This window comes from Hypomesus nipponensis, chromosome 19, assembly GCF_054491055.1.
Source record: "Hypomesus nipponensis isolate SF chromosome 19, ASM5449105v1, whole genome shotgun sequence".
In the NCBI taxonomy this organism is placed as follows: Eukaryota; Metazoa; Chordata; class Actinopteri; order Osmeriformes; family Osmeridae; genus Hypomesus; species Hypomesus nipponensis.
This window is the reverse complement of record NC_140379.1, coordinates 12,961,788-12,989,772: the sequence shown is the minus strand read 5'-3', so window position 1 is coordinate 12,989,772 and position 27,985 is coordinate 12,961,788. Positions and strand designations below refer to the sequence as shown.

Here is a 27,985-nt window from a genome sequence, read left to right as displayed (position 1 = left end):
TCATGAAGAGAAGTACACAACCACTCCCTGTTATTGTCATTGGTTCACTGAATAATGAAAACTGTGAGGCTGGAGGCCAGACAGGTGGAGGACTCACTGAAGTCAACAGAATCAGTCAAGCATTCTGCAATGTGGCAGTTGGTTTCAACCCATGAAAGTATTTGTGTTTCCTGTTGCCTCCGCGTTAGCCTATGATGACATCAAGTATGATTGACTCTGGGAATCTTGAAAGATCCGTTCAACAGTGGTTACGAATCTCTCAACAAATAGGCCTAATCTTACCAACAAATAAGTTCTCAAAACAAAACAACATAGGGATCAAAACAAGATACTTTTATTTTTATGAAAATGAGTTTATACTTCTTATTAGTTGCAGCATATCATAGCATCAGTGTAAAAGTAATTTAGCAGAATGTTGTATTCTACTGCTTTGTGAGTGTGAAGAACACTGAACCAATAACAAGTAAAGGGAAACATCTCTTTATTTCACAATCCGACATGCATTTTCAATGCAATTCAATTCATGCAGACACAACATTTTAAATAATGGGGTGATAAATTGACCAGATAGACTGAACCCAAGTCATGTAATGCTGCATAGCAGCTTGTGGTTGCTGCATTGCATGTTATGGACACAGCTTGTGGTTGCTGCATAGCATGTTATGGACACAGTGGGGGTTAGAATGCCTCCCTGTGTGTACTGGTAGTGGAGTCAGGACTGTTGCCTGTGGTGGTCACACAGTGAGGCAGCCATCCTGCCTGGAGCCTAGATGCATTTAAGGAGGAAGGAGTTGCAGTTGCCGCCTCTGCCACAATCACACAGCTTCCCAATACGGGGACCCTGTCTCATAGCACACCTGTCACGCATCCCACACTGGAAGGGAGGGGAAAAGAGAAAGGGGGAGAGAGGGCGAGAGGAAGAGACAGTGCTTTATCAAATGGCACAATTAACCTGTTAATTATGGTTAATAATGAGGTTCATTATTCAAAGCTATGGTTAAAGTAAGTGAAGTTTAATTAAAAAAAAGTTTAATTAGTTTGATTTATGGCTGGAGAGATGTTTGTGGTTGTTCAGCATCTTTCTTTCAGTTAATTAGCGCAAGGGCCACAATCTTGATAAGTCTATAATTGCTCTGGAGTCAGGAGCAGTTGGCATTTTGCTGCTTGCATTTAATTACTGACATCTCACAGTTGCTAATTGGTTAGATAGAAACTTTAAATTGAACAGCACTAGAAAAACTGTCTTGGTGGTCAACCAAAAGGAATACAATTATCAAACATTCGACTTCCTCTGCATATTTCATGGAGATTCCTTACATTTAGGCATAGTACACGAAATAAATATACAATAAACTGCAACATAATTAACTTTTCACAAAGAAATAAAGTATACATTTTGGGGTAGTATAAGTGTGATAAACACTGAAATAAAATCGACTAAATACTTGAGGGCACGGATTGTACTTACAATTGGGATGCTGCCTCGCTTGTCAGTGGATGGAAAACGGTGGTTCATCTTCCCCAGAAGAGTTTCCATCACATCCATCTGGGGGCGGAAAAGAACGTTAACAATGACCCAAATGTGCACTTACAAAGAGGTGAGGGGAAAATAAAACAGACTAAGTGAAAGTTTTAACATTGAACCGTCACATCAGCCGTAGGCTATGTTCCTCAATAAAACGTTTTATATTGGAGCTGTTGTTAATGCTGCATTAAGCTAAATTTAAAGGTTCTTACATTTTAGGATAACACTCTTATATGTTACATTTAAACCAACAAGCTTCTTACAAGTTCTTTCTCGTTGGCCGCGTCAAATGTCTGAGCGTCAAATTCCTCGGATGAAACTTCTTGTGACGCCTGTCCGCGGCACATCACTGACAGGAGGCCGATGCACAGCAGCCCGCGCAGCACCCCTGAGCTATCCATGGTTCTGATGCGGCACGTGGCGAATGCGGTGCGGTGGTCGCGCAAGAAAACAGGGAGGATATAGGAAGAGTCTGATTTACAGGTATAGGCTAAGCGTTCTATTCACAGACTACCGGACCTTCTCCCTTTTAACTACTCGGTAGCCCCGCCTGTAAGGTCATGCTGCAACGGCAGGTTGTTAGACTGGTTGAGAAGTCGTCCTAGCATGAATTGTTGGACATTTCTACTAGAGTCTGTAAACACGTTAACTTAAATTATTGTATGACTGGGCCCTAAGAAAAGGCTACTCCTTTGCCGAGATATTAGAGGATACTGTTTAAGAAGCTCCAAATGGTTGACAAGGCCAATCTTGAAAGAGAAATTTGGATCAAGATTTACATTAATCTCTAAAACAACCAACCCATTCAGTAAATGTTTATGTTAAAACTAAGGCAAAACATGTTCTTGTTTGAAATTAAACTGCCGCTGTCAAATTAATAATAAACTTGAGCTAAATCTGTCATTAGGCCTGCAGAGGGCGCTACACCTGCAGTTTTGTAGATCAACTGATGGGTGTTTCCTGAAGCGCATACTTTTGGATTTAGGAAGGAACACACCCAATGTGACATCAGTGAGGGTTTGAAGAAGAAAAAATTCTGAGCCTAGACTGTGGAGGAACAGGAGGGCCGAGAGCGCCTTCCCGAACTTTTGGTTATATTCGCATATAGATAGGCTAAGTGGACAAAAGTGTGCAAACGAAACTATAACTTTACAAAATCTAACCGGGGACTGGGGATTATTTGATTTGTCTAGAAAGGATGTCAACTTCTGACGAGGCAGACGGGCTTCGGCCAAGATATGGGTGTAAGTATAAGGAAACTTTTTTTTTGCACACCTTGATTTCCAAAATAGGGAAAACGTTTAAGATAAATTCTGCCAGAGCCCAGCTCAGTTGCGTGTCAGTTCAGTCGCAAAACTACTGTTTAAAGATACATTTTAAATTAGTATGAAGTATAGTTTTATGAAGAAAAAATAACTTTTGAGAGCGTGGTAGGAGCTGACTTCCGCATTTTCATTCATATGAACTCATTTCCTACTTTGTTTAATTTTACTATATTTACAAAGACTGGTTAAGATTGTATTCGAAAAAGATAAACAGACAATGGGTTAGCCTTTTGATCTATTGCTGTCTAGTCCTTTTCTTCTTGAAAGTTAGTCGGTGTTCGGTTGGTCCTCTACCTTAACAGAGTTAAGAGAGGAACGAGCCATTCACTTACGGTTTCTATGGTCTCAGAATGACTTCCACAACAGAAATAACATTCCACATATGCAACTAACCTCAGGTGCTGTTTAATTAACGACCTATACATTTTGCTCTCTCGGCCTCTTTGTCATTGGTCATTTTACCGTTGTATATCCTGCGGTAAAGTAAGTTGAACTATCTAGAGCAAGGGCAATCCACTGAGTAGACCTAGGCAAGTTCTCTGAAAGCCTGACTTATTTCAATGTTTTATAAATGAATTAACAAACAAAGGAAGCAGATGGTTAGATGGCATGAGTACACTTGTACAAGACCTCTGTGTTGTCAAGTTCCCCAACAAAACTGAGCTTTGTATCATCACTACTTCAGCTTTTTACATCAGAAGTAGGAATGTTTGCATAATGTGGTGTGTTTGTTGGATGACAGCTGTTCTGGATGGAGTGGAGCGTCTCACAGCTGAGGAGATGGACGAGAGGAGGCAGCAGAACATGGCCTACGAGTATCTCTGTCACCTTGAGGAGGCCAAACGGTAACAACGAGAGAGAGAGACATTGCTGTTCTCTATGCCCTGCTCTCTGCTGTAGTTACACCTTACAACACGCTCACACCTGCTCACATGTGAATGTGGCCACATGGTGATTCTCACCACAGTATGAAAAAGAGTGAGGTGCATGCAAAGTCTCCTGGACTCCCATGCCTTCACCTTCCATAGGTGTTCTACTGACTTGCTCCTAGATATGGCTTCTGACCCAGTGTTGCATGACCAGTTGTTGCAGGGTGACATGCTGCAATTGTTGAGACAGCGTCTGTCTCAACATCTGGCTGGTTCCCAATAACAGACTTCCTTGTGCACCATATTCTACGAGCTATACTGACAACTCTGTATGTCAGTGTGGACGCGATGGTTTAATTTTTCAGATTCTGTTGAGATTCATCAAGTAAGGTTTTGTTATCCATCAGTAATTCAGACACCAGACTGCAAAGCAGTTTGTGGGTGTAAAAGGTGATTGCCTATGTTGCAGGCACTTTGGTTGATTCACTAACCCAGAAGAGGAAGGAGCAAGTGCAACAGGAAGTGACTCAGTGACTCAGTCCCTTGTTGATTTTAGTATCTCAGAAACCCGCGGTTGTCATAGTAACTGGTTCCGGTGCGGGCTTGACTGTATGTTCTGCTGTGTATGTGTATACTCTTCTCCCCCTCATCTTTCAGATTTCACTTCCTATCCCACTCTTCTTCACCTCTCTTCTCTCGCTCCTCTTCTTCTCTGTCCGACCCCCGGGCTCCCTCAGTACTTACATGCTGCATGCTCTTTAGATGGCCTTAAAAAAACGATTTGAATTTTTAGATTATCTGCTCTGATTAACTTTTGGACATATCTTTATTTTCTAAATATTCTGGCAAAAATGTAGTATTTTCATCCGGTACATTCCATGTATACTGTAATTCTCAGGTTTACATTTCATTTATTTATTTAGCAAACGCTTTTATCCAGAGCAACTTCCAAGAGAGAGCTTTACAAAAAGTGCATAGGTCAATGATCATAAACAACGTGATAGCCCCAAAAATATTGCGGGTAACCAAAACATGAAGCATACATTGTGAAAAACAAATAAGTGCCATAGGAAGAAACATAAGAGTATGTAGTTAAACAACATGAACGTCAAAAGTGCGAGAGTTTACCTGTAAGAAAGCAAGCAACAATAATATAATTTACAGTGAGTACAAGTAAATCAGTTAAAAACTAACCAACAAGTGCAACAAGCCACTCAATAAGTGTCATTGTGTTCCTAGAGGAAATAACCTAACATTGGATCCAACAAATCTTTCTTAAGTACCGCTGTTCTCCTGGAACAAGTGCATCTTTAGCCTTTTCTTGAAGGTGGGTGGTGCACATTGTTTTCTGTCATGCTCAAGAGAAAGTGAGCTTCAGGTGACACAGAAGTGAACTCCTAGGTGTGTGTGGGGGGGGGGGGCAGCCTGGAGCAAGTGCTCATGCCTGAATATGTGGTATGAAGAGAATGCTTCTCACATGAGCAAATACTTCCCAGGTGTTTTTGAGTTTCTCTCTTTCTCCCTGATATGTATGCTGTATCATGATGCAAACTAGGCCTTGGAGATATACAGTAACGCTCATTTCCATGATGTGTTGTGCCTGTATAGTTCTGCTGATATACCTCAAAGCTTGGCAACGTGTGCACACAGACACTGCTGTGTGACACTGTACTGTAGTGTGGGTGCAGACACTGTAGGCTAGACTTTCTGTGTAGAAAATGAAAGTCGAGCAAGGTAACCTCAGTTCAACAGGTCTGACATAGATTGTGTTTTCACTGTTGGGAGTCAGCCTCTCCTCATCACCATGAGCTTGTCAGTTGGCCACAGATCTCACAGCACTGCAACGCTAATTGTTTTAAGTGTTTTCTTGTGACAGTGTTTTTCAGTGGGACAGTGTGGGGCGACTTGATTGCCCTTTCTGAAAGAGAGAGGGTGTGTGTGTGTTCCCTCCCCTCCCCTGGTGCCCCAGTAAGAGCAGTGATTGTGAGGGAGTCTTTGTTTACTCTGGCCTGAGGTGAATGATGGCTGTGGTTCTGCTCTACGTGTCTTTCCCGGAGCCACCTGAAACCTAGAGTAGCGTGGATAACTGAACCAGAGGGACTTCCAGCAATGGGAGTGTCCGGTTATTGAAAGTCGAGAAGAACTATGGTTCCGTGAGTCTTAATCTGATAACACTCTGACAACTGTAATGTACAGGACCGTGTTGAGCATGTAGCACACTAACACTAATACTTGCTTTTGATGAAATTTTCAAAAATGTAAAGGGAATGTAAACAAATGTAATGGAATGTCTATGTGTCAGGTTCTTTGGAATACTATTGTCTAATGACACTGCTATCCCCGGTATGTTCCTCCCTGCGGGGTGGTGTGGTGCACATTCACAGAACTGGTCCTGTTGCATGAGAGAGCGAGGAGGGAGGACTGTTCTATATCCATAGCTCCAGCTTCAACCACACCTGCTCATACCTGACATGGCCCAGAACCCTCCGGGGTGTCACATACTGACACACTCCTGTTCACAGTGATGAATATGCACTGCAGAAAATCCAGAGGGCTTAGCTCATTGTTTCTGTGTGTAAAAGACTGCACACATGTTTGTTTAGTCAATAAAATAAGAAGCCTTTGAGGCATATCTCTCTCATAATCTCTTTGATTCCGGCAGGACCTTGTAGTTACAAGCCATAGTTGCATGCATGAAATCCTTCCAGTGAAGTAGAGCTACGTTGCTATTGCAATAAAGAGACGCTTTATGGTCAGAATGTATGACATATCTCTTAGACAGCAAGGTAACATATTTATTATCTCCTTTTCTTTCCCTCTCTTCTTTGTTTCTCTTTCTCTGCTTGTCTTCATCACCCTAACCGTCGTTTGATGTGTAAATCACGTCATGCAGGAAAGCTAAAGCTTAGCTGAACACACAGCACCCAGCCATAGGACCAAGTCAGCTAAGTCTGTTAATATACTGTAAATATCCCAGATCTCTCCTTTCATTACCAGAATTGTTTATAGAGTCTCTGTGTGGAATGTTGCACTGGCAGACCAGCTCCCTCAGGTACAGGGAGCTTCAGAATCATTTCCTGTTTCAACTCATTTCCAGGCTTTATGCTGCAGTGGCTAGTTATGTAATCTCTGAACTCCTGAGTGGTGTGGGAAGTGATCTCCCTGAGCAGTGAGGATAATCATCTCCTTAATTTGATTTATTTTGGTCTTTTGAAATGTCCCTGATAGCCTCTTGTGATTGGATATCGACTTGGGTCAAGTTAGACAGTATGCCAGTCTTAGTGCCGGTTGAATACCTTTACTCTGTCTCTTGTTGCTAGGTTACAGCTGTGAGGACAACAGCCTAGTGACATGTTCTGAGAGGTATTGACTCTCCACCTGCCTCTGAAAAAGGGGAGGGGGGTGGAATGATAGAGGGAATGAAGGAAGGGATAGAGAGAGGGATGTGGGTCGAACAATAAAGAAAGCAGCCAATAGCCTATGAAGCCGCTGCTGCTGCGTGTTCTAGAAGTCACCCTTCTGGTTTAGATACAAGCCTGGGGTAAACCCCACTGGCTGAAAAGATGTAGATAAGAGGGAGATAGACTACACCTGATAACACTGAGAAAGAGAGAGACTACACCTGATAACACTGAGAAAGAGAGGGACTACACCTGATAACACTGAGGAACGAGAGAGAAAGAGAGACTACACCTGATAACACTGAGGAGAGGGAGAGAAAGAGAGACTACACCGTATAACACTGAGGAACGAGAGAGAAAGAGAGACTACACCTGATAACACTGAGGAACGAGAGAGAAAGAGAGACTACACCTGATAACACTGAGGAGAGGGAGAGAGAGACTACACCTGATAACACTGAGGAGAGGGAGAGAGAGACTACACCTGATAACACTGAGGAACGAGAGAGAAAGAGAGACTACACCTGATAACACTGAGGAGAGGGAGAGAGAGACTACACCTGATAACACTGAGGAGAGGGAGAGAGAGACTACACCTGATAACACTGAGGAGAGGGAGAGAGAGACTACACCTGATAACACTGAGGAGAGGGAGAAAGAGAGACTACACCTGATAACACTGAGGAGAGGGAGAGAGAGACTACACCTGATAACACTGAGGAGAGGGAGAGAGAGACTACACCTGATAACACTGAGGAGAGGGAGAAAGAGAGAGACTACAGCTGAGAGGAGACTATGAGCTGCTCCCGGGATGATCACACCTCTGGGATGGACCCCAGCCCTGGGGGCTGGGATTGACGTGGTAAGATTGGAGTGGATGGAACTCCTGATGTTTGGGGGTGATCCTGATGAATGGGCTAACTGTGTGAAGCCTCCAGGGGCGCTCCACAGAGCACGGAGCACAGAGCTGTCCTCTCACAAGCCTGAGAACACTCCTCCATGACGGCTCACCACTGCAGGGTCAGATTGGGGCTGCTGCTATGGTTGCTAGGAGCCCAAGATCTGAGAAGTTGTATTTGTATCATCTGTATGTTCTTTTGATTTACAACACACACACACACACACACACACACTGAATAGTGTATCAGCTGCCCTGTAACTGTATGAGACTTGGGAGGGGTCAGTCAGTCCAGAATTCCAGTGTTGCAGTAAAGCATGTAATGGGTAATTTGGCTCACACTCTCATCCTCTTCTCTCTTCCACTCACTCCTGCCCTTTCTTCTCTCCCTTCGTCTCAGTGGGCTTTGTCTCTGGAATCATCATCTGTGCAGGAAAGCATAAGCCTCTCTTATTCTCCCTCTGCATTGGAGACTGTTATGGGGCAGTCTATACTTTTGCTGTGTAACCCAGACACACTTTACCTTTAAAGATGCTGTAAAGCAGAACTGAAAATGAGTTTTCACAGTTCATCACACCACAGAAGAATGTGCTGTTAAATACCCATCCAAATTCCAATGAAACACTGACAAGTATGTTAAATTAGGTTTTGAAAATTGTGAGAAAATCAGCAGTCTTCTCTGCTTGATACTGGGGGGGCGTGTTGCCTGAAGGAGCCAAAGCTCCACCCCCTTGAATTTAGCAACAACGGCAACAATTGGCGAAATCAATTGCAGATATCAGAACACACCTACCTGCAGTCTCTGAGTGTTTTATGTGTTAATTACTTTGTCTTTGCATCGTACCAGCTGAGTAACAGAATGCAGGTTATATAAACCATCTGTGATCTGACATAGAAAGGTGGCTGTGACGTAGATAGGTTGGGTTTTGCCCCGCCTCTTTAACTCCTGGCTGGGTGACGTGACACACTTTGGAGCTCTCTCACCAGGTCTTGTACCACTTGTAGAGCTGAAAGAGGCAGATAGGGAGATGGAGGGGGGGAGGCATGACTGCATGAAAAGCAAACTCGTTCTGTCCCCTTGACATTGTGCTCAATGTAGATAAGACACACCGCACATTTGCCTTTCCCTTCCAGGCATCGCCTTATATAAACATACCTATCCACAGACCCACGCACGCACACTCTCTCAACATACTCTCTCTCCACCTTTTGGTGTGTCTGTAGTCAGTCATCCTTTCTGCCTCTTTGATCTTCTCCCTGACCTTCTCACTGTCCTCAGGTCTCGTCCCTAGTTCGAGTCCACCTGTCAGTTTCTGGAGGAACCACAGACACTTGTGTTGGATACTTTGCGTCCACGTCCATTCCTCCTATGGTCGACTTTAGGAAGGACCAGAGTGCATCATGGCGACACAGGATATCATTCTGGCACGGATTGGACATGGGAAGGGAACAGGAAGCAGGATGTGTGTGTTTGAGGGAGAGGCCTGGGAGGGGGAGGTGCTCCTCCAGGGAGCACGAGATAGGGACTCCTTCTCTCCAGCAACACATCTAGTTCCTGGTGGAGAGCAGTGATCTCCAGCTGGAACAGAGGCCTCCGGATCATTCTGCTGAGCCAGCTGTGGTTCAGCTCTGTTCCCCGTTTGGGTCTTCTCTGCACCCTATTACACTCCAGCCCTCTGGCTTCTTACTATATGTCACGTCTAGGAATGTGTCCCAGTAGGAGTGCCTCCCGTTTGGGAAGTGCCTGTATTCGAGAGGTGTCAGTATACTTTCCTGAAGAGACAGCGGAAGGTAGCGGCCTCTTCCTATTAGAGTGACCTCTGACCTGTTGGCTGTCTGAGGCTTCCTGTCGTGTGCAGGAAGTAAAGGATTCCAGTGACTCTGCTCCCTCTACAACATTACCTCACAGCTTAGAAATCAACCCTGTGAAATGTATCTGTAATGCCTGTTCCAGACAACATTTCTGTTGTAGTCACTTTTTAATGTCTGGTTGTGGTCACTTTTTAATGTCTCACTTGCTTGTTGCATGTGTCAGGGTGACAACTTTATCTTGGTGCTAGTCCCTTTGCAATAAATTAGTTGGCATTCTAGAGACTAATTAGTTTGACTGGCAATGTCAGGAGGGTGTGTCTGTGTTTGTGCTTGGCTGGGCAGGGTGTGTCACCCTGATAAAATATCTATAAATATGGAGCCTTTCACTGCTCCATGCAAGAGTGAAAGGAGGGGGTTGTCCCTGCCTGTCCCACCCGAGCCCCGCTGCCCCATGGCTGGCCACGTTGGTCTGAATAGGAGGCCTGTGTCTGGAGACCCTGTGTCATGACTTCCTGTGGGGGGAGTTATTTCAGCTGGTGGTTAGTTAGCCTGTTGCTGCAGTTCCTGTTTGTGCGCGTGGGAGAGCTGGAGAGAGACTCTTTTGTTGTATTCAGGATACAGTTCACCCTACTGTGGCCTGGTTAAAAAGCAGAGGCCAGAGTTACAGAGGAGTGGGAGAGTGTTTTTGTAGGAGAGGGAAGGAGAGAGGGATAGTGTTTGCTCTCCTCTGAGGGCTCTGTCTGACCTCAGCGCTGTCCTCTGTGATGTTTCACTGAGCCAGAGGTATTTCATATCAGAGAACATGTTCATCACACTGTGTCAACAAAGGAAGGACATAATGTAGGAAGTGTGACTCACCATAGCGTTTACCGGACCCATTGGTAAATACAGTAGAAATGCCGGGCTGCTTAGATTGTTGGTTGTTTGTCTGTGTGGCTACCTCTCCCTAGCCTGTCTGTATGATAGCTAGTCACCTCAGCATGGTTCCTTGGTGGCCCAGGACTAAAACATGCTCATAGTAAGAATGTGGCTCCTTGTCTGACCTCAGGGAATTAAAATGTCGTGCTGAGGGAATGCTAAGAACTCAGAAGATGGGAGGAGGAGAGTGTTAAGGTTTTTATTTTGTGTGAATAAATATATGATTATGTTCTATGCAATCTTGGTTGGAAGTTAAGGATGAGCAGAGTCACAACTATGCAGACTTGATGCGTCAGAACAAGTCCACTTGCAGGTAGACGTAAAAATGTCTCGAGGACAAGAGGGGTCATATACAGGACTGTCCTCGTATCTGTGGGCTGGATTTGACATCCCAGACACAGTGAGTGAACCAACACAGCGTCATTTGAACTTCTTTCAACCCTCAGCTTCTTTCCCTCTCTCCTGTTGCCCTTAGTTACTGTTACTGGGGTGTAGCATTTTCTAGAACTGTTCATTTTTGGTTCTGCTGCTACATAACTCATGTAAATATTCTATTCACGTGCTGCTTCGCCAGTGAGTAAATATATCTGGTAGTGTTGCAGAGTGTGTGGGTGTGTGTGTGTATTTTCATGACTATGTTTGTGGTGGCATCACAGTGTGCGTGTGTGTGTGTGTGTGTGGGTATGTGCTCATTCTTTTGACCTGTTTCTCCCAGGTCATTGTGGGTTGGTGTGGGTCTTGAATGTGCGTGTGTGTGTGTGCTTTGCGCTCAGCTGTGTTGTAACGTGTCAGTGGTGCCTCCTCTCAGCTGGATGGAGGCGTGTCTGGACGAGGAGCTGCCCCCCACCACAGAGCTGGAGGAGGGGCTCAGGAATGGCGTCTACCTGGCCAAACTGGGGAACTTCTTCGCCCCTCGCACCGTGTCCATCAAGAAGATCTATGACCGCGAGCAGACCCGCTACAAGGTGAAGGCCTCACCCTGACCCTTTGCCACGCCCCCCGAGCCTCCCGCCATGACCCCGCACCCCAATCCACACCCTGACCCCGCATCGAACACTGATGAGGGGGCATACCCAGTCAAGCACTTCAGAAAATAAGATGTCTCCATGATTGAGTCAGACTTTGTATAGAGAGAATGACGTCCGTGTGTATAGAAGTGTATACGTTTGTGTTTATTGTGTGTGTGTTTGTGTGTTTCTTTTCTACAGGCCACAGGGCTCCATTTCAGACACACAGACAATGTCATCCAGTGGCTGAATGCCATGACAGAGAAGGGTCTTCCAAAGGTGGGTGAACACACACTCCCCCACTCACCCAGGACGACTGATCTCTCTCAAGCCTCTTTCAGTCTCTGAATGACAATACCAGGAAACAATGTTTCTTTGTTGTGCAATCCTTCATGTTGCCATACAAACCTACTCCTGTGGTGCATGCGGGGACATGTCTGGAACCCCTCCCTGCCTTCTCCTTGTAACCAACCTGATCCATGTGACCCTTTCAGATCTTCTACCCGGAGACCACAGATATCTACGACAGGAAAAACATGCCACGATGCATCTACTGCATACATGCTCTGAGGTGGGACACACCCCCACAAACTGACACACATACTGAAACTGAAACGCGTTCATATATCTGCTGCCATCAGACCAAATGTCCCCCACACTCTGGAACACTCTGGATGGTACAGTACCACCACCCATGATGTCTCGTTATCCTCCATTCAGGACGTTCTCAGAGTGATGTCATGTTTTTCTAAAACTTGGTGCTGTAGTCACAGTCACGTGCTACCAATTCCTCCCCTTTTATGTCAGCTCCACAAAAAACATGGAAACATGAGCTACTGAAGGCTCAGGTCACAACACACTTCCTCTTTCACCAGTGCTTAAATTCCCCCATCAGCCTATGAAGTTTGCTCTTGATGACTTGGGTGTGTGAATCTGAAAATGCAGATTCGCTTACACTGTCTTCTGAATATCTTTAACTTACTTGAGTTCACTTTTATGAGGTGAACGGGCCCATTTGCCCGTTGAGAGGCATTCTGCACCAAACGGCAATGATAGCAGTCGTGGAGTCTGTTTTAATAAAATGTTCCAGTCAAAAGTAAAATGGATGGGAGACCCCGAGGCTGTAAATCAGGCCTCTGGAGTCAGGAAGTCAACCAACAAAACAGAGTGGGGCCTGGGTAACAGCCAAGGGGGGCAGGAGGTAGAAGAGAGAAAGTGTGTGTGTGTGTGTGCGTCTATGTACGTGTGTTCTCTGGACTACATGACTGGCTTGTTGTTGACTTTAAGAGACCTCCCCCCCCTCTCCCCCCCTCTCCCCCCCTGCCCGATGTGGCACACAGATGCCAGAAAACTGTTCCAACAGCCTGGTTATGAGAAGAATAGAAAAGCAGGAGTGTAATTGTGTTCCTACCATTACTGTCATACACACCCAGCCTGTAATGACCTGCCTGGTCTATGTTGGAAATGGCTTCTGCCCTGGCCTTGTTATTGTATAACTCTCCATTTCACCTGTCTCTACCTAGTCTGTACCTGTTCAAGCTGGGCCTCGCCCCTCAGATCCAGGACTTGTATGGAAAGGTGGATTTTACTGGTAAGTGTGTGTGTGTGTCTTTTGTTTCTATCCATAACCCTTCTGTCACACACCACTTCAGATATTTTAGACAACCAGCATAACTTGCCCCCCCCCCCCTCACAGGACTGTATCTTAAACATGGTAAATGCTGGATGCTAAAGGCAGCACAGTGACTCATGGTATTTCCAGAGTGTAAAGGCACACAGGCATCAGTGAAGAAGAGTGAGCAGTGTGGTGTTGTGTATGTAGGCCTCAAATGCTTCAGTAGCAGCAGTACTGACAGGGATTTTTCACTAGGCACCAGTCTGCAGGGCAATGTGAAACTCATTAGTGACTCCTGAGTTTTTCCTGTCGTCTGTGTTCCCGCTCTGTTCACTGCTGAGCCAGTGATCTGACTATCCCACACTGGCTGGCCCAGACTCATCCTTCTCTCTCATCTCTCCCCTCTGTGGATTTCCCCTCCTCTCTTTCCCTCTCTCTCTCAGAGGAGGAGATCAACAACATGAAGAGTGAGCTGGAGAAGTATGGAATCCAGATGCCTGCTTTCAGCAAGATTGGCGGGATCCTGGCCAATGAGCTCTCAGTGGACGAGGCAGCATGTGAGCACAGTGCCGACACCAGGGGGCGAGGACTAAGACTTTGAGTTTCAGGGGGGAGGGCTTGGGTAGAGCTATCGGGGGCGTGGTCAAGGATGGGTTGAACATTAGGCGGTGGGTCTAAGGGTTTGAGCATCAGGGGCTTCCTACAAATGTTTACATGATGACGTCAGCTCACATGAAACAGGACTCGCATTGCATAATGTTGATTAAATGATTACATCACTTTTATGAAAGAAACACTTGTTTCTTCTGTGTGTGGAAGAGTACAGCCTAGTCAGTAGCCACAAGCAGACATTATACCTAGACTAGTTGATGACCATCCTCCCCTTTCCCTAGTACACGCTGCGGTCATCGCCATTAACGATGCCATCGACCATGGGGTGCCGGAGGGCACCATAGCGGCCATGCAGAACCCCAACGCCATGCTGGTCCAGCTGGACCAGGGCTCTGCCCAGCACTACCAGGACATGCTATACCAAGCCAAGGGAGAGAAGGTGGCCAACTCACGCAAGCGGGTAGGACATCTGACCCCCTCTGAATGTACATGTAGCAGACAGTGAACGATACCTGGGAGCAGTGTTGTGTTGCAGTTGTGTGTGTGTGTGTGTGTGGTGACCCTGATGTTGTTCTTGCTGCCGGTCTAGCTGGGGGAGAATGCTGACGCAGAGCGGGACATCTATGAGGAGTTGCTGACACAGGCTGAGATCCAGGGCAATGTCAACAAGGTCAACTGTAAGTGCACACACACACAAAACACTGAAGCACACACATACACCAAAGCACAGTCCTCACTACCTATCTTCTTCCCATCAGTGTCCAGTGCCCTGAGTTTGGCAGAGCAGGCCCTGATGAGTGGTGATGAGGACAGGCTGTATGACGCACTCCGGAGCCAGGCTTTGGGCCTACACGGCCTCCAGTCCCAGAACAAGGGCTGGTATCTCAAGCAGCTGATGGCTGACCGTGAGAACAAAGACCAGGTAGGAAGAGCTGGGTCCCAGCTCTGACCATAGACACAGTCAAGTCAAGGTTCATTTCTATTTTTAAACCGCTAACTTCTCTTTCTCAGACCAGTCCAGGAGACGCCTTAACCAAAGATGAGTTACAGAGCGGAGTGGACGTCGCAAATGACTTTGCCGAAGGCTACCAGAAGAGTAAGCCGTCACGTTTCGTAACATCCCCAGCAGCGATGAGCATACGGATTGAGGGACGAGACGTGTGGGGTCTGACGTTTGTATTTTCCGTGCGTCTAGTGTGCTTCTCACCGTCTGTGCCATGTGTTCAGTGTTGCTAGCCGTAAAGAGGATCAACGCTGCCATCACGGCGGGCGTGCCAGAGCAGACGGTAGCAGAGCTCATGAACCCTGACGCCCAGCTGCCCGAGGTCTACCCCAGTGCTGCCGACCTCTACCAGAGAGAGCTGGCCAGCCTGCAGCAGCAGAGCCCGGAGGTACGCACACACACACACACACACACAGGTACATGCACAAACACGTGCACGGATCCACAAATACACACATATCCCCCACACACACACACTCTATATGATCTGTATTATGCCTATCAGCGAGTGTGTTAGTGAGCTGATAAACACAACATGTCTTCACTGTTTCCCAGGCATCCCTGTCTCACCCAGAGCTGCTGGTTGCCGTGGAGATGCTGTCGTCGGTGGTCCTGATGAACAGAGCGCTTGACGTGGGTGACAGGGCGGCCCTGTGGAGACAGCTGGCCAGTTCGGTTACAGGACTGAGTAACGTGGAGGACGAATATGCACAGAGGTATGCACACGCTCACTGACAGGGAGAGAGGTGGCCTGTCCCTGGTCTGCTGTTCCTGAGAGATGACATGGCTCTCACCCCTGCCCACCAGGTACATGGACGAGCTGATGCGTCTAAAGGCAGCAGCCAGGGAGCAGGGATGTGAATATCTCACCTGGAACGACATCCAAGCTTGCATAGACCAGGTCAATCTGACTATACAGGAGGAGCATGAACGTGAGTGATACACACACACACACACACAACCATACACGTGCACACACATACACACAAGACGTCTCTCTTTTTGAAATCGTTACCCTATATCCTGTGGTCTTATATCAACTTAAGTATTGAACTTTAGCTGGATCAAATCTTACATTTTCCTCAGAATAAGCAGTCAGTGAGTCAGAAACATAGTCCCTTTTCAGAGTGTTAAAGAATCTCTTTAGCCTTTGAATGCTTTATATGTCAGCCACCATGCCTAGGCCTTGGGTTTGTGTGTGCAGGTATTGCAGCCATCGGTCAGATCAACGAGGCTCTGGATGAAGGGGATCCTCCAAAGACCTTGGAGGCCCTCCAGGACCCCTCGGCCAAGCTGACCGACGTGGACCCCTCTGTGGCCCAGCACTACTATGACAAACTGCTGGAGGCTCGAAGAGAGAAGGCACATGTAAGGCCACATGCGCACACACACACACACACACACTTGCTCAGACTGCACACACATACGCACGTATACACAGAGAATCAGGCACAGACAGTCACACACACGTATACAGTAAGAGTTTCAGGGGATTCCCAAAGTCTTGATGTCCTTATTGTGGATAAAATGAGTTGGCTGAGGGCTGGACCTTTCAGCTCCCATCTGGTGGTGAGATTCTATCAGAGCCCATTGTTTATCAGTGAATAGAGAGACCGTTTATCATGACAGGACTTGTTTGGTCAGAGATGAGCCTTCAGTGTCCGGATGCCCGCAGGAGTTTAGCCAAGGTCAGAATGATGCTTGAGCAGTAGGCAAACATGGGGTTTATTATGCAAACACAGCTTGTCTACAGTTACCTCACTGTGACGATGGACAAGGTATCAGCATGGTATTGAATTCATGGCAGTGCACTATTGCCATTGGCCTATTGTACACGGCAAATGGCTATTGATGTTCAATGGGGGTAGCAATTGTTAAGAGAATATACAGGTTATGCAACCATTATGTACATTTCTTTTCAAACAGTCCACATGTAGACATTCAAATTATACAATTACCTCTGCTTCAGTAATATCATTAGGTGGTGGGCCAAGTCTGTTTTTTTTTTTCTCTAGGAAGTTCCCCAGAAGCCCAGAGAGAGCTCCATGTGATTCAGCTCTCTCATCCCCACATGACGCCTCACCCCCTCTCTCTTCCCCCGCCCTTAATGATGTCATAGTGGGATCATGCTCTGTCTCCGTCTGCTCCCCCTCACTTCCTGGATCTCCGTCTCTCTAGCTTATCTTTATCCCCTCCCGCCCTCTTTCTCCTTCTTTCTCTTCCACTCCTCCCTTCATCCCCCTGTTCTGGTCTCCAGCACAATTTCGGTGTTGTCGCCAAGTCTGTCAGCATAACAACAAAGCAAAGACTGAAATAGTGTGGGGCCCTTTTTTTGCACTGTCTGTTATTCAAGCTTTGTGGCTCTGTTTAATGCCCAGACAATTAGCTGTTCTCAGTGTTCACAGAGACTCCTTGTTACTGGGGAGTTAGATTAGATACACACCCATGCAGCCTCTGTCTGTGTATTTGACCTGTGTTATCTTGTCATGGTGAGGTGATGAACGGTACTCTTGTACCTGCATATCTCTGTAGTGGTTCCAAGTATGATGTCACTGTTGGAGCGCCTTATTTGGAGTGTGTTTCCTACAGATGATGGAACTGACATTGTTGGGCTGCTGCTCAGGTCAGAGGTCAGATGCAGGTTATGGTTTACCACAGATGGTTCCGCACAGCAGCAGTTTCACTGAGGTTAGGACTGGGTAGAAGCAAATGCATCTGCACAGGAAGTCATGAGAGCTTCTAGTGGGCCGAAGCTTCGGCTGAACGAACAGTTCTTTCCACTGTATTGGCGAGTTTGTCTTTTATTGCAGAATTACACAGGTATAAAATATTATAAGGTTGGAGACCAGTAATGGAATAAATCTTGCAGTAGGTTTTTTCTTCTTCTGGATCCCCGTCTTATTAGTCCCTGTGGTAGTATAGATGGGAAATGTAAGTATGCTTACTTCAATGTCCTATTTCTGTGTGTTTGTGTAATCCATTCTGGTGTTTTCAGCCAGGTTGGCTGGAGTGCTTTACTCGTCATGATCTATCGGTCAGACATGGAGTTCTCCTGTCCTGAAATGAGAACATGATGCTTGTTTGTTGCCAAGCCTCATTTCCTTGGTCAGAGAGAGAAAGAGAAAGAGAGAGAGAGAGAGAAGGGGGGAGGATAGCGGTGGGGAGGGGGGAAAGAAAGCAAGTAATTTTCCTGCTCTTTTTTCACAGCTATAGGAAATAACAAGGCTAGGCTACCAGTCTGCTTCCTTAAAAGGGAAGAAAGCTGACCATTACCTCAGGCAGGCTCCTTTCAATGGGAACCAAACTGTTGTTCAACTTGTTAGGCAATATGCTATAGACTGGCCCTAGACATCCCCCCCCCCCCCCCCCACAAACACACACCCACTCTCACCCATTCTTTACTAATGCCTCACTGGTAGGTTGAATATACTGTATTGGTCAGCAGTTCATAGACAGATAAGTAAAGGTAGGTATAGAGATATAGATGAATACAGCGACAAAGGGAAGTGGTTAAATCAGGAAGTTTCTGCTGTATTTCAAAGGCTTGCTGTCATGTGTTTCACATCTGATGTGCAGGGGGGGGTAGTTGTCTCCAAGTGTCTGCAGGTCATGGAGCATCACTGACTTATCTGGACCTTATTATCTGTGTTGGTATTGTCTTCCTCATGGGCTTGTGTTGCATGTGTAGCTAGCCAGCTAGTCACTGTGAACGAAGGATTAGCCCTCAACTGCCCACAGCACCAGCTTTCACTTCCTATTTTCTAATCAGCAGTAGTTTGTTGTACTCTGCTGTTCCACAGTGAAACGCCCTGAAGCTCCCCTGCCCACATTGGCACCACACCCTTGCTCTGCCACCTGCCCTCAGTGGCTGTTGAATCACTGCTGGGGAAAATACATAGCAATTAGCTCTAATTCTTTTCAAACAAATACCAGTTATCTCCCGTCTGTGTTCAATTCAAATAAAGATCTGTGGAAGATTTAGTAGCTAGTGTATGCAAGGACATGCTATACCTGCTTTTCATAAGGAGCCCTACCTTTTTGTTTGGGTATCTGTAAACTCTCCCCTGGCCCCCTCACCTTTACTGCAACTGACAAGAGGGGGTGGGGAAAGCGGGCGTGAGGCACAAAGAGGGGCCTGTCCTGTTGGGCCAATTAATTGCCTCGTCTCCTCACTCTGGAAACCAGCCGCAGCAGACAATGGGAGCAGAGAGGGGCGCTATCTGGTGGTTGTCATCTGCAACTACATTAGTGGTCTGCTGTGAATTCAGGAGTGGGGGAATGTTCTTGACTTGGTTAGGTCATACTTGTACTTAGCAAATCATCCTTAAGTAGGTCAACTAAAATTAGGTGATAACTGGAAAATAAGTTTGTTGTATTCAATGATATACCTTGTTGTTTTTGTAAGCCAAGCTGCCTTGGTATTTGCTTACTCTGCAAGTGCATATCTTCTACTGTGTGCATCAGTATCTTTGTACTCCTGGGGTTGCTGTGAGACAAACGGAGTGACACCTGTGTGACACAGGCATGTCTGTGGTTTCCTGATGGTGTGGTTGCGGCTTAGCGAACCCAGGGCCCTTCAGAAGGAACAGAGTGCCCTCAAGTGGCCATTCAGTGGAACGACACTTGTAACTTGGAGCAGAAGGCTGTGTGCTCCTCCACAGCTTTGTTCCAGCTGTATGCAGATCTCCTATACTGTGTCGAAACATGGCCTCAGGCTGTTATGTGCAGTGTGTATTTACTGAATTGTCTTCACGCTGTTATTTATAGTGTGTGTATCTTCTTCCTCCAGGAGACCCAGGATCCCTCTGCTGTGCTGTGGCTTGATGAGATCCAGAATGCCATACTTATGGCCAATAAAGATACCCAGGATGCACTGCAATGTAAGAATGACGCATAATCTCAAATGCATGGAACCCCTCTGTGTTGTAGGCCCCTACTTTAAGGGAGGAGTGTGCATGATGCCCCCGTCTCTCCTCCCTCAGTCTCGCAGGCCATCCAGTCCATCAACGAGGCGGTGGACAGCGGCGACGCATCTCAGACCCTGGCCGCCCTGCGCTCTCCTGGGGTCGGACTCTACGGCGTCACACCAGAGTGTAGCCAGAACTACCAGGATGACCTGGCCAAGATCAAGGAGGACAAGAAGAAAGAGGGTAGGGAGACCATGGCGGATGGATGGATGCATGGATGCATGGATGCATGGATAGATGGATGGATTGAGGGACGGGGCGGTTGGCCAGAATGAGCAGAGTTAACCTGTGGAGGTGTCTGTGCCTCTCCTCAGGGGATAACGGAAGTGAGTGGATGAAGCACTGGGTGAAGGGAGGACACAACTACTACTACAACCTGAGCACCGGAGAGGGCACCTGGGTGGAGCCCGAGGGCTTTGTCCAGAACAACACCCATCTGGACAAGGACAACATCCAGGTAGCCCAGCCCTCAGATTAGCACCAGACTGCTCTCTGATGAGACAGCAATGGACAGTACTTAAGGGATTATGTACAAACCCACAGCCTTCAGTAGTTATCAGCTCTAATAGTAAGCAATGAAGAAGCTCTTACGCTTTCATTCTCTTTGTTATCCAACAGTCTGTGGTTTCCGGGGTAACCACCGCTTATAACCGAGAGCAGCTGTGGCTGGCCAATGAGAGTCTGATCGCAAAGCTGCAGGCTCGTTGCCGTGGCTACCTGGTGAGGAATGGCCGGAAGGAGCGGCTTGACTTCCTGAAGTCCCAGGAATCATCCGTCAACTGCATTCAGGTGAGACAAACCTCAGGGTCATGCAAATGCCACACCCTTTACTGCAAGATTAGATCAGATCATATACACAACAACCCAGGAGAGGATCTGTGTAACTGTATAACATACAGTACTACACATAACTGTTTGTTAGATCGTTCTGTCTCGAGGAGACAAGAGAGGTAGAAAAAGAACACAAGGGGGCATATCAATGACAAAAGCACATAAAAAGCCAGTATGGACCCTAAATACATTTTATTTGAATATGTACTGAATCCTAAATGTTACAAGATATGCAACACTCTGACCTGTTTATCTGGTGAACTCTCCCAGGCTCACTGGAGGGGCTTCAAGCAGAGGAAGAACTTCAAAGACAGGAAGCAGTATCTGAAGAACCACAATGACGACGCCATCAAGGTAAGTCAGGTTGGCCCACACAAAGTTGCCTGGCTGTTCCCTTTGTAGATTCGACCGAAAGCTCGAGGTTCTCGATATCTTGATGACAAAGAACAGTGTTTGTGATCATTTATTTATACAGTTAGCCGTAACATCAATGCAGTAAACACAAAGCTACTGCACTGTACACTAATTAGTAGAAGTACATGAGCATTCAGCTTGAAACTGAGTATTGATGTTTTTCAGATTCAGGCAATGGTTCGGATGCATCAAGCTCGCAAGAAATACAAAGACCGCCTGAAATACTTCAAAGACCATGTGAGTAGCTTTGCACAGTTCTTTAAATGAAGATGAGCATAACGTGGAGGATTAACATGCAAAGTAAACAGAGAGGCTGTCATACATGCATGGAGCCCTCGACATGGAGCCCTCCTCTGACGTATCCAGTGACATTTGCTCTTGGACTCTTTTAGGTTTTTATGAGTCTAGACTATCATGAAGCTGTGTAAATGTCTTGGGTCATCCACCCCCTGCAGCACAGAAGATGTCTGTGGCCTTCCATCTGGTATTGATTTAACAAGTGAACACTGTTTACTCTTCTACAGATCAATGAGGTGGTGAAGATCCAAGCCTTCATTCGAGCCAACAAAGCCAGGGATGATTACAAGACACTCAGTAAGTAGAGGACGTGTTCATATTAGAAATCTAAAGAAGTCGTCTTGATATGATTCGTGCTTCCAACTGGGGTCACAATGACCTGGACTGACACAAACAATGAATGACAGAATTGAAATGGTCAGCTCAGTCAGCTTGAAACTCATTTGAAATGTGTGCTTCTAGTCAACGCGGACGACCCTCCCATGGCAGTGGTGCGTAAGTTTGTGCACCTGCTGGACCAGAGTGACCAGGACTTCCAGGAAGAGCTGGACCTGATGAGACTGCGAGAGGAAGTGGTCACCAACATCCGCTCCAATCAACAGCTGGAGAATGACCTGAACTTGATGGACATCAAGATTGGCCTTCTGGTGAAGAATAAGATCACCCTGCAGGAGGTGGTGTCCCACAGCAAGAAGCTTAGCAAGAAGAACATGATCCAACTGTCTGACATGATGAACAAGCAGAAGGGAGGCCTTAAGGCCCTGAGTAAGGAGAAGAGGATTAAGCTAGAGGCCTACCAGTATCTCTTCTACCTACTCCAGGTATGGTGAATGACAGCAGGACCCTAGTGAAGGCCTATGGCTGTTAAATAGTGTCATTTGTGTTGCTAGGGGTAACCAGAAGAGATATTATACAGATTTCTCTACAACTTCAGATACAATGAAGTTGTATCTCATTGTGACCGTTGTATCTCCTGTAATCTGTCTCTGCTCCATCTTCTTCTCAGACAAATCCCACCTACCTGGCCAAGCTGATCTTCCAGATGCCCCAGAATAAGTCCACCAAGTTCATGGACACCGTCATCTTCACCCTGTACAACTACGCCTCCAACCAGAGGGAGGAGTACCTTCTGCTCAAGCTCTTCAAGACGGCACTGCAAGAGGAGATAAAGTGAGAAGACAATTGTTGCAACAAATGTTACAACAATTCCTTGTTAGGAAGACAACCGTTGTTTCTATTGGCTTTTGTGATGCTTTATAACATTGCCCATGACTTCTCACTCACATTTATTGTGTGTGTCCTCAGATCTAAAGTGGACCAGCTCCAGGAGATCGTCACTGGCAACCCGACAGTCATCAAGATGGTGGTTAGCTTTAACCGTGGGGCTCGTGGCCAGAACGCTCTGCGGCAGATCCTAGCGCCTGTTGTCAAGGAGATCATGGAGGACAAAACACTGAACATCAAGACTGACCCAGTGGACATCTACAAGAACTGGGTCAACCAGATGGAGACACAGACAGGAGAGGCCAGGTACAAGTGGAGGCCTGGTCCATGACACTGGCTTCATTTTCTACCATGGTTAAAACTGCTGTTAGTTTTTACTGTTTACTGATGACCTCTGACCCCCTCCCTCACAGTAAGCTTCCTTATGAAGTGACGCCAGAACAAGCTATGAGTCATGAGGAGGTGAGGACACGCTTGGAAGCCTCTATCAAGAACATGAGGAACGTGACAGACAAGTTCCTGTCCGCCATCATTTCCTCTGTAGATAAAATCCCGTAAGTACTGAACTTTTGTACGTTTTATCTGTATACTTTGTGGAGTCCTACCAGAGTCCTACTCCCCTTGGACTGAAGATGCTGGGAGTAAAGCTGGGATTATGTTCTGTATGGCAGATATGGGATGCGTTACATCTCCAAGGTGCTGAAGGACACCCTCAACGAGAAGTTTCCCGATGCCACAGAAGATGAGCTGGTCAAGGTCTGTTTCCCTCACCCTGAAGTTCTCATACTGCTAAACACAGCCTTGAGCTTTCCTCTGTTCTACTGCCTGATATTCTGGTGGGCTTTACTTTTTCTTGCTTTCTCTCTACTGAAAGTTGTTTCTCTCACTTCTACTTTTCTCCATTTTACACAATTTTTCCCTCAATTGTCTTGTTCTCCTTTCGTTTGTGGCTTCCCCACCTCTTGTATCCTGTTCTCCCTTTTGATTTTTCCTCACTCCCTGGCCCTGGCCTGCTCCAGCCATCTCTCCTCTCTGGGGGGTGAGTCTCTTATCTGCATTCACTAACAAGGTGAGCTACACCTATCTTTGCTCTCCTCTCACCTGCTTACAAAACACTCCCTACATTGCATGTCTATGGATGTCAGACGTCTGAACACCATGTTGTTTTTCTTTGTTCTAGATCGTGGGGAACCTGTTGTACTATCGCTACATGAACCCAGCCATCGTGGCTCCTGATGCTTTCGACATCATCGACTTGTCGGCTGGAGGTCAGCTGACCACAGACCAGAGGCGCAACCTGGGGTCAATCGCTAAGATGCTGCAGCATGCAGCATCCAATAAAATGTTCCTTGGAGACAACGCCCACCTGAACCCCATCAATGAGTACCTAAGCAGCTCCTACCAGAAGTTCAGGTGGGGCTGATGCACCTTTGACTGAACTTCCTCTCTGGTCTTCCTCTTCTGTAGTTTGTTTTACTCTTGGTTGTTGATGTTCCTGTCTACAATCCATTCTTCTTCTTCACTGTAGGCGATTCTTTTTGTCGGCATGTGACGTCCCATCATTGGAAGACAAGTTCAACGTGGATGAGTACTCTGACCTGGTCACTCTAACCAAACCTGTTATCTACATCTCCATTGGAGAAGTCATCAACACACACACGGTCAGTTGGCACAGTTTCTCTTCTCCCAGCACCAATCTCTTCTCTTCCAATCCTCTTGTCTCTCTTATCTCTTATATCTCTCTCTCTCTCCTCTTCCATCTCGTCTCTCCTCTTCTGTTCATTCTTCATCTTTGTGTGTCCATGTCTCTGATATCCTCCTCTCTGCAGCTCTTGCTGGAGCACCAGGATGCCATAGCTCCAGACCATAACGACCCGATCCACGAGCTGCTGGAGGACCTGGGAGAGGTGCCCTCCATCGAGTCCCTCATCGGTGAGTATTGTTTCCCTTGGTGATGGTCTACTCTGGTGATGGTCTCTCCTGCTCTTTATCACTCCTACCAGGGTCCAGCTCTCTCCCTATTGTTTGAAAGACCCTAACCCCCCCTCCCCTCTGCAGGTGAGAGCCCTCTCCCCCCTGGTGACCCCAACCAGGAGATGATGGGGAAGGCTGAGGTGTCCCTCACCCTCACCAACAAATTTGACCTCCCCGGAGAGGCCAACGCAGAAATGGATGCCAAGACCCTTCTAATCAAGTAAGAATCTCTCCTGGTCTTTCAGAGATGAACTAGCCTCTTCGCTGGATCTAATCCTCTAGCCCCATTCTAACACCTCTGATATCTGCCCTTTCTCCTCAGCACCAAGAGGCTGATCGTGGACGTCATCCGTTTCCAGCCGGGAGAGACCCTGACCGAGATCTTGGAATCTTCAGCCAGCCCAGAACAGGTCAGTGGGATGGAAAGAGGGGTGGTGGTTTTATCTTTACTTACCACCCTAAAAGATCACCTTTGACCTTTTGAGTTGCACCATGCCACATGAACACAGTAATTTCTCTGCCTGACAGGAAGTGGAGTACCAGCGTGCAATGCAGAGGAGGGCAATTCGAGATGCCAAGACCCCTGAGAAGATGAAACAGGCCAAGCCGGTGGTGGACGACAGCCTGACACTGCAGGGAAAGAAGGACAAGATCAGGAGCAACCTGGAGAGGCTGGCGGAGCTGGGCAAGGTGCACCCTGAGAACCGTTACCAGGACCTCATCAACGACATTGCCAAGGTAGCGCTCTCTTACTGTAGCGCTTTATTGTGTATGTTGTGTGTATAAAGTTATGTTTATATAATGATTTTGTTTGAGATTGATGTTTATTCTGGCGTAATATGGGTTTTCTGCTTCATTCCAGGACATCAGAAATCAGCGAAGGTATCGCCAGCGAAGGAAGGCGGAACTAGTGAAGCTACAGCAGACAAATACTGCCCTCAACTCCAAAACCGCCTTCTACAATGTGCAGATTGACTACTACAACCAGTACATCAAAACCTGCATGGACAACCTGGCCAGCAAGGGCAAGTAAGTATTGGCATCAACTCCCATTATCACATCTCATGAGTCTACGTTCAGCATGCAATGTTAAAACTCAACATGCTCCATCAGATCCTCCTGAGATACCTGTGTGGTTCTTCCTGTTCTGGGTCTGTGTTATAGGGTGGGTGGAAGAAAGTAAACATTGTCTGTACAAATCTCTTTTTCTCTCCTCAGACTATCTAAGAAACCCGGTGACGCCAAGGCCAAGAAGAGTAAACAAGTGTCTCAGAAATACACCGCCGCTCGCCTGCATGAAAAGGGTGTGCTCATCGAGATAGAGGACCTGCAGACCAACCAGTAAGATCAATCAGTCAATCAATAACTAAACTAATCTTGTAAAGTGCAAATAGATGTACCGTATGCTCAAAACGTATTCTCTTTGTTTTCTCTGTCCTTTCCTCAGGTTTAAGAATGTCATCTTTGAGATCTCGCCATCAGAAGCTGTTGGAGTGTTCGATGTGAAGGCCAAGTTCATGGGAGTACACCTGGAGACGTTGATGTTAGAATACCAGGTATGACACATTGACAAGTGTGAGCAGGATCATGTCACTGTCTTTGTAGCAACAATTTGATTGATGAGATTACAACAGTATGTCTGATTCTTTCCCTCAGGATCTTCTCCAGCTGCAATATGAAGGTGTTGCAGTGATGAAGCTTTTTGATAGGGCTACTATCAACGTCAATCTCCTCATCTTCTTGCTCAATAAGAAGTTTTATGGAAAATAGAGGGAGGAATCGGAGCAAAGGCAAGGGAGAGGAAAGTGCTATGGACACTGTGGAAAATACAACATCCCACTTAAAGAGACACAAGCTAAAAGCCTTTTCCTCAGCACACGTTTTTGTCTCCATTGTCTTCTCTGCACTACCACACTTGTGCCTCAGCATCGTCTTGTGCCTTATTCTCCAATGTCAAGTGTGCCAGCACGTGATGAACGGCTGGTGGATGGTGGTTTGTGTAGCTTAGTTTAAGAATAGTTTCTTATCATTATCACTTTGCTTGGAATATTTGCAAACTACTTGTGCATGAATGCTTGTAGAATTAATGTTCTGTGTAAAAATATTTTTATTTCTTTGTTTTTTCAATGTGTTGGTAAAAACAGGAACTGTGTCTAGGATGCCTAGCTAATGATGTGCAGTACTTATGCGTAGGCTTTTGCAGGCCTGGCATTCACCTGGTAACCACCTATTACCAAAGCACTCTGACCCAGGGACTGAGTCTCCTGTCTGGCCCACACAAAATGTCTTAACATGGCCCGCCAACTCTGCCCCTCCCTGCCTTTGCTCTATTACATACAAGATCACAAAGCACCACGCATGGGTAACAGGAAATACTTGACACAAGTATTCTTATCACTCAATATATTGGGTTAACATGTTCCTTAACACTCTGGTCACCCTTACTTTGTCCTTGCTATGAAAGGCTGCACAGTCACTGCAAGCCGTAAGAAATTATTTGTAAGAGTAGCTTAAGCTGACAATTCAAAATACTTTTGATTTATCATGCTTTTTGTTAAATAAATTCATAAACAAAAGCTGTCCTATTTATATTTTAAGTGTTGTTAGTCCTCAGTATAACTAACCTTTGTTGAGACAAAGACAAATTGTTGTTTTTACTATATTCAGACATGCGTTTCCAGTTAATAATACACTGTGCAAAGTGTTTCAAATGAGTGCAGTATTTTAGTATAATGTGTACAGACTAGTAGATTTCTCATGATTTATGAACTGAAACACTTGGAATTAATTGTATTACAATTAGACTTATTTTAGGAAACATCTTTTTATACTGCCCATATTATATATCCACTGTCTCCTTATTTGTAGTTTGTAGCCATTTTGTTAAGTTTAGTTACAATGGCTCATACAACAGTGTCAGAACATATTCTCCTTTGCTGTCTGTCTGATTCTCATTACAGTCCAATGAATGTTTTACTTGTTTAAAATAAAGCTTCAATAATGATTTGTTTGTATTAATTTCACTCTAATACACTGAAATCATTGGGATGCATATATGTCAATTTGACTCATAAACAGTAGAACTGAACTTAGAGATGGCAACCATAGCAGAATATTGTCAGTCGGATGTTTTGCAGTTAAATGTTTGAATATGACGGTGAATAGGAAGTATTATAAAACTGCAAAAAATTTGAATAGACCTTCAGGTAGGCTAAATGCAAATGATGTCTGCCAGGTACTATTTAAATGGAGCAGTGTGTTACTGGTATATTATTTTTGCAACGTGGAATCAG

The 27,985-nt window shown here is 46.0% G+C and overlaps 2 protein-coding genes across 2 annotated transcripts; one reads left to right on the top strand and one right to left on the bottom strand.

Moving 5' to 3' along the window:
* Positions 1-484: 484 nt before the first annotated feature.
* cartl (cocaine- and amphetamine-regulated transcript-like) lies at positions 485-2,005 on the bottom strand. Its single transcript, XM_084682001.1, has 3 exons — positions 1,789-2,005; positions 1,469-1,546; positions 485-874 (listed from the first exon to the last, which is right to left on the bottom strand). Exons 1-3 carry the CDS (start codon positions 1,924-1,926, stop codon positions 767-769), a joined length of 324 nt encoding a protein of 107 aa, XP_084538127.1. The 5' UTR covers positions 1,927-2,005; the 3' UTR covers positions 485-766.
* A 535-nt stretch (positions 2,006-2,540) lies between these two features.
* Positions 2,541-27,696, top strand: iqgap1 (IQ motif containing GTPase activating protein 1). Its single transcript, XM_084682000.1, has 37 exons — positions 2,541-2,769; positions 3,593-3,695; positions 11,557-11,713; positions 11,957-12,034; positions 12,250-12,326; positions 13,279-13,346; positions 13,814-13,927; positions 14,264-14,442; positions 14,572-14,659; positions 14,741-14,904; positions 14,994-15,078; positions 15,210-15,373; positions 15,541-15,701; positions 15,793-15,917; positions 16,190-16,353; positions 19,775-19,865; positions 19,968-20,135; positions 20,267-20,409; positions 20,571-20,741; positions 21,054-21,137; positions 21,363-21,434; positions 21,722-21,791; positions 21,957-22,315; positions 22,501-22,664; positions 22,800-23,024; positions 23,132-23,272; positions 23,390-23,474; positions 23,899-24,131; positions 24,247-24,379; positions 24,548-24,650; positions 24,777-24,912; positions 25,015-25,102; positions 25,221-25,430; positions 25,555-25,721; positions 25,911-26,033; positions 26,140-26,248; positions 26,349-27,696. Exons 1-37 carry the CDS (start codon positions 2,724-2,726, stop codon positions 26,460-26,462), a joined length of 4,962 nt encoding a protein of 1,653 aa, XP_084538126.1. The 5' UTR covers positions 2,541-2,723; the 3' UTR covers positions 26,463-27,696.
* The last annotated feature ends 289 nt before the right edge of the window (positions 27,697-27,985 follow it).